Genomic DNA, 11,490 nt, shown 5'->3' on the forward strand with positions numbered 1-11,490 from the left:
ACCATGCGCACGTTGTTGACAGACTCTCGGGGCCACCGAAAAATCCCTCCCATTCTCGCAACTATCAAACATATTCTTCAGCCGGTTCGCAGTCTCACACAAGGGGTTCAGTCAACGTAATGCGTACCAAGCTCTGCCAAGTAAGTAGCCATGCTCAGATCGAGATGACAAGGTTGAAATCGACGATTGAATACAGCAGGACAGTGTGCAGCGTTTTCTTTTTTTTCCTTATTTTGATATTGCTTTCTCAGAGCATTGTCAACGGGTCAAAGTGCCAAAGCTTGGATCAAGTATCCCACGGGCTCCCAGATCACAACATGGTTTGTTCACCGCCGAAAGGAATCAACAAAGCTGTCCTCGTGGGCTTTTCGTATTTCGAAATATCCTTTGCAAACTTTTATCCCCTTACACAGTAAACACTCACGAATACGGAACCAAGCCTAGGGAGAGGAACCATTGATTCCTGCCAACCTCCACATCATGATCAGAGAAGCAAAAACAAAACAAAAAACGCACCTCTCACAGGGCAGGGGGAGTAGATCTGCTTGCTAGAAGGAGATCGGATTTACCCCCGGAAGCTTTATGCCCCTTGATCCTCCCTGGTCAAGGTCTAGTAGCAGCCACCCTTTGCTGTTTGGAGGAGGGAAGATCCAAGTAAAAATGCCTTGTAGGGGTGGTGATGTGCGCATATGTGATTTAAAGCATCATAATACCTCCGCAACTAAGGTTTTTTTATTCTAGGGCAGATTAATTAGCTTTCTCGGTGGCTTGGAGAAGAAAAGGGTAGCACGGGAAGCATGCATGGAAGCTTTTTTGGCTTGCAAGTTCAGGCTTCTCTGCCTTGGAAAGACGCTGGGAGATTATGTTCGGGGTGCACGGCCAGGGCAAGAAGCAAGTTTTAGGAGGAGAGAGAGCCAAATCGGAAATTTTACTACCGTACATAAAGTTTTGCTGCTACACCCCAGGTGGCACGGCATAACAGCCCGTGGAGCTACCTTGTTTGCACACACCCCCATGGTCTTGGAAAACACACATTGTTAAGACACTGTTTGTTGGAGCATAAGGCAACTTCGGACGATTTAACATTATGATGTGAGAATCTCATGGAGGTAAGTAAACAAAACAAACGTTTATGTAAGTGCCAGGGTTATTCTGCTTCCTAGCGCATCGAAAGGCCCTTGGACCCTGCAGGGTACCGTGGGTCCGAAGTAACATACCTATCCCGCTGGAACCGTGCCATGTTCCCCTTACCCTCCAGATGCCTGCCGGAAGACGATCTGCGCGTTGTCCACAGGCAGGATGGCATCTTTGCGCGTGGACCCTCATGCGTTTACGTACAAACAACACCGGACCCGGGGGGTCCACATGAAGGATCAATAGCTTCCAGAAAGCTTTTCCCATCCCCATTTCCCCCTTTCCGCCACCGCCGAGATGCCCTGCTGGCTACCTACCCTATGTCTGCCGCATGTCAACAAAGCATGCCGTCTTGGTCCAGAGGAACCAGTGGCGGTGCAGATATACCAATAGCGGCTTTCGAAATGATGCCGGAAGGGGCATGTTTTGGGTTCGAGAGAGGCGCGGGGATGGCAGACAGGGTGTTACTCAACCACAAGCTTGGATGGTCTTGTTGTCGGGATGCCCGAAGAAGTGCGCTGAGAGGTTCGGGGAAGCATCTCCCAGCACCCTGATCATCATTTCCCTCGCTCTCCGCCCCATGCACAAGCATCTTGCAGTCTGGCCGGGGTCTCAAGCCGGGTACAATAAGTTGTTTGGATATGAGGCGCGTAGACTGTGGACATGAGTATGGCAAAAATAGCACTTTCAAGGGTTACCTGTGGGCATTGAAGCATCATATGATGGAGTCTTGGAGAGAGGCAGTATGTTCTGTATAGACGGTCTTACACTGGTAAGGCACTCCGAGGGAATATTGTTGCGTAATTCCTCAGCACATATGAGCAATAAAAGCTACTGTCACTGAAGAGTCTAGTCTGGAGCCTGTTGATCACATAGCACAACGGCTCGTTTCCAAACTGTCCTCCACGTGTTCGCTTGGACCGTATTACTCGTTGTAAACAAGACCAGCGGGATAGTTTCAACGTTGAGGGACACAGGCCCATGACTACTTCCAATATCCGCAGAGCATTAACAAAACACGTTGAGCTATAAAAAGAGTTCATCTCTACTTTTGTGCAAACATGAGACGAACTATTGCAAAGAAACCGGTTGCAGAAAAGACAAAAACCTACAGAAGCTGACTCTACACAGCACGAACCACATCAACGTTGTTGTTGCAGGTTGAAGGCATATCCCGCTCTGGTTTGTTTGTGGTTCACAAGGCGTCTAGTTTGCTCGGTCTGATACCTGACACTATCGATGTTTTGCCCTACGATTTACGCCTCTACAGGGCTGGTCGGGGATTTTATTTCACGTCAAGGTCCTGCCCAGTTCATAATCTCCCCGAGCTTTCGTTTCTTCTTCAAAGAATAGTCCATCGAATCAAACAGGTTTGCCTTGTCTTTGCAAGCCTGGGTTAAGGACATTTGTTTTTGCTTTTCGAAAACGGGATCACGCACTAACGAACAGCCACTTTCTTTTCCTTCCAAGGACAAGGGACAAGAAAGGGGAGGAAAAAAGGACAAAGAATGAAATCCCCACCCACCAACACTGGAGTTGTCGGCACACCTTTTCTTGCACACCTTTTTTTTTTTTTTTTTTTTTTTTTTTGTTGTTGTTGCAAAACTGCAGCAATTAACAGAAAAGCGCGTCGCACAGTGCTCCCGTTCCTCCCCAACACCCTGTCATCATGCCGCCGGGGACGTCATCCCAACTCCCAAGCCAGGCCGCTCTCTTTGCCTTGCTGACCTTTAACTCGCCGTAAAAGATAAGTGGAGATCTTACCGCCCATAACCTCTTTTTTTTTACCATGTATGGCAACTAACAACATTGTACATAGTACATACGTACACACCCTCCTCACCCCCGGTCTTTCGCCCTAGGGGAAAAAGACCAGCAAAAAAAAAGAGTGGAAAGTAAAGAGGAAATAAGAGAAATGAAGAAGCAAAAGTTTTGCATGCAAAAGGAAGATGAGAATGGAGACGCTGACATCCTGGCTCGAAGCTCCTGCTTCTTCTGCGGGTCCCCAGGTTGCCCGCTAAGGCAAGAGAGAGGGTAAGGGTAATGAGTGTCTTGGTACGTGTGAGGCAATGCTGTACTTGGGTTAGTCGTACAAACCACGGTACCTAGGCATACTCTGTAGTATAACGCAAGTCAGGTTGAGTTGTGGGTTTGCGAGCTTATTACTACGGAGTACAGCGCTTTCTTGGCCGTCCTAAAAATTGTGGATTTTTTTGTTTTTTTTTGCTTATCCACCCACCTTCACCACACGTGGGCTCGACGAACAGTCCAACGAGTGTTGTTCCCACTTGTCGGTATCTCTATAAAGTCGATTTCTATCAAACCAATCTCTTCGGAAATCTCCCATATGCAGGATGGCGGGTTTGCTTATCTCAAAGAAAAGGGACCCCCCCTTCTGAATTTTGATTACTTCTAGAAGTGGTGGAGTCCTTTTAACGTGTTAAGAATGATATGCACAAGGGTTCGTTGGGTACCTTAATCAGGACTAAGAAACAAAGACACCTAAAAAGAGTGACGAACATTTGAGTAGGTAAAAGACCTACTTTTTTTGAGGTCTAGATCAATGAGCCGACGGCTCCGGTGTTTTTGCGTAGCTTTCACTTCTAGTCAGTCAGCAATCGAAAAAAAGTCAAGTTGTCCACATTACCCTGAACAACCAGCCCAGGAGCTAAGGGGGCAAGCTCAGTTGAGCAGTTCGGGCGCGTCATCTGAAAACAGGTGCATCTTCCGCCGTCGGGTCAGAGTCTACCCCCCCCCCCCCCCCCCAAGCCCACACCAAAGTTAAAGTTCTCTTTGTGCGACTGGGCTAAACCCCGCGGGGATCCGGAAGGTGGGAGGAGGGAGTACTATGTACTTCGTAAAGGGAAAGGAAGACGGAAGGTTGCAAAATGGTAAGGTGGGATGGGTGTGTTGTGTGTTGCTGCTCGGTGGCTTACCATCAAAACAAACCCAGGAAAAAAATAAACACGAGGGATCGCTAAACTTTGTGGCCCGCGTCGATCCGAGCGTGCCGTATTACAATCAAATTTTGAATCTTTGATCATGTCAAATTCGCTACCTTGTCCTCGGGACTCGATTGCCGTATTTTGTTCTACTGAATTTCGATAAGCGAGAATGAGGTTCTAGAAAAAGGCAAAGAATAATAGAGAGAAAAAAAAGGAAAGTCAGAACAAAGTAACAAAAAGGATTCCTTCGAGTCCCAACCGTTTGACTCGTTTTTTTTTTTTTGTCCAGCTTCAGATTTATCACATCTCCTCGAAAGTTCTCAGCTAACAGCTCTGACAGCCGCCGGACAAGGTCAAGCCGGTGAGCCAAAAACCCTTGCATGCCGCGTGACATGTGAGCAAGAAAGTTGAGCGGCTAAGTCGAGCGGCACAGCTAGAGGAGATGGGGGGCTCGTGCGTAGGCGGCAAAACCGCGGGTGGATCTGAGCTTTAAACATACGAGAGCAACAAAAAAAAAAAAACAAAAGAAGAGAAAAACCAACAGAAAAAGCGTGTGGTACTGTCTGTACTGTGGACAGGACTTATCGCACTCGCACTCGCCCGCTGCACGTCCAGGGGCGAAAGGACCCTGTGGGGTTGTTGAGAGTCGCGGTGCCTCCGTCGTCGACCCTATCTACAAAGGAGTTTAAGTCCCAGGTACGCAAGAAACTTACTCATATTTTACAAAGTACACAAAACGAGAAGCCTGCGCCGTGCGCCGCGTCATGTTTAGCTCTTAGACTGCTGGTCTAGACTGAACATGTGCGAACGGTATTAGGTAGTTCAGGACAAAAGAGGGGGGGATATTTTTGTTAGCAGCCATAAGTTTAGTGGTGTGTGGCGGGCGTGCGTGAACGATGCGCGAAATGGCCTACGGTATGGCTGTTCCGGTACATCCGTGGTCGCTTTTTTTCCCCTCTCTCTCTTCCCACGACGGTCGTTGGAGATCAGGCCTCTGGTTTTATTTTTCTTGTTTGCCGCGACACACGGGCGCCAAAAATCAACAGGAAAAAGAATGCAGGTCGGATTTCTGGGCTGCGTTCACTTTGTCTGTGGTTCGTCCAATCATCAAGACAATCTGCGCCAAGGCAGGCCAAATCTCAAAAGGCTTTGCCCATCCCATCACCTTGGAAAGAGGTGTCGATCCCGCACTCACCATGTGTCGAGGGTACATCGTGTACTGCGCGGCGTTGCGCAGCTTGCCATTTATGCGCTAGCACTTTGATTGGATTGGAGTGTAGTCACATTTTATCCCCCCTCCTCCTGTTGAGCTTTAAGGGGTATGGGACTATGGATAGTTCAATCGTTATTTTTTTTTTCGGTATTCTGTCATTTTTTTTCGTTCATTATTTTTGTTTTAAAAGTGCAAATATCGCGGGAGATTGGGAACCCGCAATGTGATTTATGCAAACCCCCAACCCCCCCTCACGTTGTCATAGCGAGCATAGATGTTTTGTTGGTTAGCGAAAACCATTAATCAGGCGGCATAAAATCCACAGCCCTGCGCCCGCAGCCTCGAAATAGCCATCCGAGATGAGATGTTGCGGACAGTGACAATTGACAACAAAAAAAATCATCCCGAAACCCATTCCGGAATGTCGCGATGTTAAATCCCCGAGCAAAAAAAAAAAAGGCTGCGTCAACATTTAGCCAGCAATTGCGCATGAGAAAAACCCCCGGGTCATCTCGCTGCTGTCCCCCCGGCATCGGAATCCATCTCTTTTTCTGCTTGCGCCCCCAAAAATGGAGTCCGAGCCTGTCAAAGGCCTGTCCCCGGGGGAGCGCACGCAAGCGGTCCAAGCCGGTCAGTCTGCGAGGGTGAAAACCGACGCCGATCCCAATGACGGCACTCCCTGGTTGCCGTTTCCGGAACGATAGAGTCCTTGCAAGTCCTGCCCGATTATCGATACGATCTTTTTTCCTTGGTCTGACTCTCGAACTTTACTTGTTATTCGCGAATAATGGCAGGATCAACACTGCAAATTGCCCAACCCAGAGCTTTTCCCCGGGTAGCCTCGCCAAGAGTCGGTCTTCTTTGGTTGTAATGATCCACCACATTGTTCACAACGATCGTCGCCCGCAAGGGCGAGGCTTGGAAGGGTCCCTTTTTTCCAAGATGCGGTTTTCGATGTCGAACATTTGAAAGTCCATTCTGTTGCGGAAAAAAACCAGGGTATGGCTTTTAGTTGCAGTCCAACAACACAGGGGATGAAGACTACCACCTCGGGTACCAAGGTAGCGCGCCAGCGGGAACGAACCCAGGGTGTGCTTTTTTGTTCGTCATTAATCCACACTTGCCACCCACCCCCATCTCTCCTTTTAACCACCTGACATGCGAACATTAACGACGTGCAACCACCATTTACCTTCAAGTTACTTCGTAAGTACCATCCCGCGTATATAATTTGCAAATTAAGAAGATAGGAAGAGGCTCGCCATACCGGCGGTCAGCACAACCAAGCCTTTTTTGGGCTATGGCGATGAAGGATTATCCGCAAAACCCTTATTTCTTTTGGTTGCCCATCTCCCACAGTCCCCACAATCCCGCGATAAGACGTAGAAGCAAAAATACGAAGTAACCGCCGATTTCGTCGGGCACCTTCGGGAGGTCCGAACAGTTCAAAGTTGCCGAGGCGCGGTCGCACTGCAGATTTTCGTCGTTCACAACAGGTTACCGACCCCGGGCTGAACCACACACCCTTTGAAGGTTGTTTTCAGCGGGTTTTTGGTGTGGTTGTTTTTCCCATGCAAGCAAGGGAGCTGACCAACAACAAACCCTGTCGCACTTCCTTTTTTTTCTATGAATTTTTATACTGTATGTACTTCTTCGCTGATGGTGTACACAACTATCCAACCAGACAAAAGCGCGCGTAACTCACTTTGTTTGTACTTGGTTAGTGATTTTCACCTAAGCAATCTGTAGCAACTTTGCGCCGTGATGCTGTCATCCGCGGTGGGTGGCCAGGGGGAGCCTGCACCCGAACGGGCTGCCCACATCCCCCCAAATGGTTCATCGGCCGTACGACCGTACCGTGGTTCATCCGGGTGTCATTCGTCCCGACTCGCGTCAAAGGGTCCAGAGTATATTATATCACCGTCATTATAGACTGGGATGACACGTCCCGTCGCTTGAAGCGGATGTCGACCGTTGGACGGGCCTCGGGACTCCTCCGAATGGGGCCAAGCGGCAGATGGGACGATAACTGAACCTTTTTTGGGGGCTGCTTTTTTGTTTTGTTTGATTTTGTTTCGATTTGCGATGTCATGAATCTGGGTGGTATTCCGAGTATCTTGGTAAATCTCAAAACTTTGCCGGTGAATTTGGTGTGATTAGGTCTGTGTCAACGTTGTTGTTAAAGGTAGGGGTTTTGACTTTTGGAAAGAAAAGAAAAGAAAGTCGGCCCCATAAAATACAGGCAGCACGTTTAACAAAAGCGTCCACACATGAGCACGCAAGCAAACGACCGCATGTACTCTGTACCGCGAAAGTACTATACTGTCTGAATACCCTCGAGGCAACCCTTGCGGGAGGTGGTTGGAAGGAATGCCCGAGAGACAGACCTGAGGCGAAGCGGGACCCAATGCTACACAGCCCACACTCACGACTCTGCCTTTGCAGATGGGACCCATCAATGCGCGGGGCTCGCAAGGCAGCCCAAGCCCGCCAGTCCACCTGTGGCTAGTGCGAATATGATAGGGATGGAGGGGGGAAACTAAAAGAAAAAGAGAAAGAAAAAAAAAGTCATCACAGTTTACCGCGCAAAGATACTTCGTACATCCCCATAAATAGCCCTTTTTTTCTACCCCATGCAAAATGCCGTGTAACAGCAACGAGGATGTTGTACGAGATGAGGGAACGTAGGACAAAGTATAAGCACAACAATTCTAGGATCGGCCCACTGCTTGTTCGTCTTACTGGAATTAGTCTAATTACTGTGCACTACTCTGTCAGCAGTAAGAAAGCAACAGGCAGAGAGCAGTAAAATACTCGGCGACCAATCATGCTGGATGCGGGTTGTCGAATATTCCATTAGTTGTGTTACCATCCTGCCGTGTGTGGTACCTACATATGCGTCTCCATATGCATCCCCATTATCAAGCGATTGGACGGTGCTTTTCTACAGGCCTTTATAACAGATGACAAAGCTGCCTGCCGGTCGGCGCATGAAATGCCCCCATCAGGAGCACGTCCTGCGCTTTGGGCCCTGGACTAAGGTAGGTAAGGTACGAAGTAGGTACCTTGTTAGTAAACACTTGTAGGCTGGCAAAGTACAACGTGGTAGTTGTTGGCTACGGGGAAAGGGTGCAAAATGCCGAGTCGGCGTTCCCTTGCCCACATGGCGGAGAAGTCTTAAAACTGAAAGAACGTCCGGATGCTGCGCTGCACACAGTAGCTTTGACAGACCGGCAGAGTGGTAAACCAGAATTACGGGACTTCATCTACAAGTAAACCTTCGGCGACATGATAGGCGGTACGCACGCCTGGCATCAACCAAAGCACGGCGCTGGGTCCGGTCCCAGGGCCGGCAGTTACTTCTAGCGTCTCGTGGCCAAGTTACATGGTCGTCTTGTCCTGCAAAGAGACGCCATAATCTCGGGGCCAAGCTTGGTGATTGCGAATCAAACGGACGGATAAGCGAGATGGGCCCCCCTTCAAGTTGCATATGCGGGTGGTCTGAGCCAGCGGGAGGGATGAGAGGTTCCACAGCCAGGGAAGGCTGGCAGGGCGGGCAAGAGAAAGGTCAGCCGCTGCCGTCCAAGAGGCGGAGGGAAGGGAAGAGAAAAAAAAAAACGAAAAAAAAAAACGAAAAAAAAAAAAAAAAAAAAAAACGAAGACTAATGCGGCTGACGGGTAGGCGACCGGGAGGATTGTACTTGGCTTGTCTGAAATTGCGATGATGATGATGATGATGATGATGATGATGATACTGGGGATGATGAATTACGATGCGCATCGTGTGGTCAATGCTGACGAAAAAGGGATGTCGTATGCCATACAGTGGCTGTATCTCATTATTGTTATTTTCCTCTTGGGCGGCTATGATAATAATCACGACGATAATGCAAAGAGCGGCGCCTCGCACGGCAGGACATGAAAACGAGGGCCGTGCGGTATGACGACTCCTGCGCTCTCGGCAGATCTCCCCGGAAGTGTATTGTAGATTGATGAACTGCGATATTACCTACCGGCTTGGGGCCCTCGTGTAGTTGCGGCGTGCCGAATGATTGATGCACATTTGGTCCCCGCTGACTTCATGCCCCCAGAACAAAGTTGGGCGATCAACATAGGGCCCCTATTAACGAAAACGCAAGTAACCCGTGTTTTGATCCCTTGAATTTGTTGACCGAATCGGTTTGACTTAGTTCCATGATCCCATCAATCTCCAAAAGCCCGGACGGCAGACAAGCAGAGATAAGCAAGGGCAAGGATGCTGCGGTCACGGTACCTTTATGGTTTTGGTACCACACGGGGAGGTAATCTTGCCGGTGAAGCAAACAATCCATGGCAAGACAAGGTACCACCAAGAAAATGGTTACTACCATGGGAAGGGTTGCGGCCTGTCGGGGCGAAGACGACGACAACAACAACAACAACAAAAACAACAAAAAAGAAGACAAAGCACGGACGGGGAGCCAGTAAAGTGTCGTGATCCGGGATCCCTGTCTCCATCCAATACCCACCTACTATATACGTAGGGGGTCCACTGACTGCGGGTGGCTTCACAGTACTAACTAAATTACATACCTGCCGAACACTGTATCTAAGCTCCTTCCAATTCCGTGATAGCCTCTTGCTTTGCGCGCCCGACTTGCCGTTCCTACTGCGGCAGAAGGTGTGAAGCATGGATACAGTACGTCTTGGGTGCAACCAATTTGGAAGGCACCTGCGTATTGTACTACAGGTAGCTACGGTACCTACAGTATACCTTCCAGTTTCCGCAAATTGACAACAACGCCTTCTCCAAGCCGTCCCTTTTTTTCCCCTTCTGTTCGGTGTGGAGAGATTGATGCAAGGACGACATTTTGAAAGTAGTGGCCGTCTCCGCCTCCTGTAGAGTGGCCTGCCCAGTACCAACACTCATTACAAGCCGAACCTCTACAATCGGCCCATTCCACCCGTCTGTCGACATATTCCAGAGAGTCGGGATTACTTAGTTCGAGTGGCTGCTCTTCTACCCGCTGCGGATCTAAGGCGCTCAGCCAAAAAAGATGCAAAAGCAAAGCGACCAGGCACAAACATGCAAACATGACAGTTGGCTGATTGACTTGCATGATCAGGGTTACCGGCCTGCCCTCGTGACATTTTGTTAATCAGGTACACAATCAAGTTGGGTCGCGGACATTTGCAGCTTATGCTGAACTGTACCGCCTTAGTTCTCGAGCTTAGCCTGGCAGGTCTCTCTCCATGTACCAACTTTAGTCTAGTACCGTTAACGGGTGTGTTTGTGCCTGGAACTTGTCGCGGGCTAATGCTAACAGGCACACCCCGGACTCATGTTGACCTCGAAGCACATCAACGGGTGGCCGCTTTAATGCTAGCCAGGGACGGTCTGCAGTACCTTTCGTGATGATCAGCCCAGTTTCCCGGCTGGCTTCATTGTTGTGACAGACCAAGACATCGTTCTCTACGAACTTGCAACATCCCTATACACGGACCCCCAAGGCCAGAAAAAGACTTTTTGATTTTAGTTCTGGAGATAAGCTCACAACGAGAGAGGGGCTTTTCTTTTTATCACTTTTTCATCCGTCAGCATCAACCGTACCCCAATGCGCTTACTCCAAACAAACATCTCAGCATTGTTGTCGGCAATTCAATTGCATCTCGAATAATAACACTGACTACCACGCATTGAAAACCTCGCATGAGGATTGACAACGACCATTGATACACTTCATATCCTTCGCATCAACTCTTCTCGTGGCTCAAGATCAATCTCGATCTTTTCGATGCCACGATTTTCCTGCCGTTCCACGCCGAGTGGGGGTGCGGCTACGACGCTTGTTGTGGTCCAAGCCAGGGCCAGTTTTTCTTTTGGTTTTTCTGTTTGCTCATTTGATTTCGATCCGTGCATGCTCCTTGCATTGACTCGCCAGGCGATATCATTTCAACTGAACATAACTATCAATGTCGCCCGTTACTTCCGACTACCTTTCTGGGAAGTTTTCTTTTCCGCCATATTCTCTATCGATTTTCCAAGGTTGCTTCTTCGCGGTGTTTGTCTGTTACCCGCCAAAACCACCAACCACCACCAAAATGATTCGTGTTGCTGAAATCTTTCGTCTGTCTGCTTGGCTGTCGCCCCTCGAACACCAAGAAGTGAACGACTCCTGTCCGACACGTGTGTAGGCTGCGGGCGGCGCTATGGGAGGG

The 11,490-nt window shown here is 49.1% G+C and overlaps 2 protein-coding genes across 2 annotated transcripts; one reads left to right on the forward strand and one right to left on the reverse strand.

The window, feature by feature from the left end:
* Nucleotides 1-8,255: 8,255 nt before the first annotated feature.
* On the forward strand, nucleotides 8,256-8,568 carry MGG_17515 (uncharacterized protein; the record flags this gene model as incomplete). The annotated part of the gene is made up of 2 exons (XM_003718886.1): nucleotides 8,256-8,337; nucleotides 8,402-8,568. The coding sequence occupies 2 exons, from the start codon at nucleotides 8,256-8,258 to the stop codon at nucleotides 8,566-8,568; spliced, it is 249 nt and encodes an 82-aa protein (XP_003718934.1).
* Nucleotides 8,569-9,301: 733 nt separating this feature from the next.
* MGG_17516 (uncharacterized protein) lies at nucleotides 9,302-10,422 on the reverse strand (the record flags this gene model as incomplete). The annotated part of the gene is made up of 3 exons (XM_003718887.1): nucleotides 9,302-9,412; nucleotides 9,865-10,003; nucleotides 10,271-10,422. 3 exons carry the CDS (start codon nucleotides 10,420-10,422, stop codon nucleotides 9,302-9,304), a joined length of 402 nt encoding a protein of 133 aa, XP_003718935.1.
* Nucleotides 10,423-11,490: the final 1,068 nt, after the last annotated feature.

The sequence above is a fragment of the Pyricularia oryzae genome, chromosome 5 (genome assembly GCF_000002495.2).
Source record: "Pyricularia oryzae 70-15 chromosome 5, whole genome shotgun sequence".
NCBI lineage: Eukaryota > Fungi > Ascomycota > Sordariomycetes > Magnaporthales > Pyriculariaceae > Pyricularia > Pyricularia oryzae.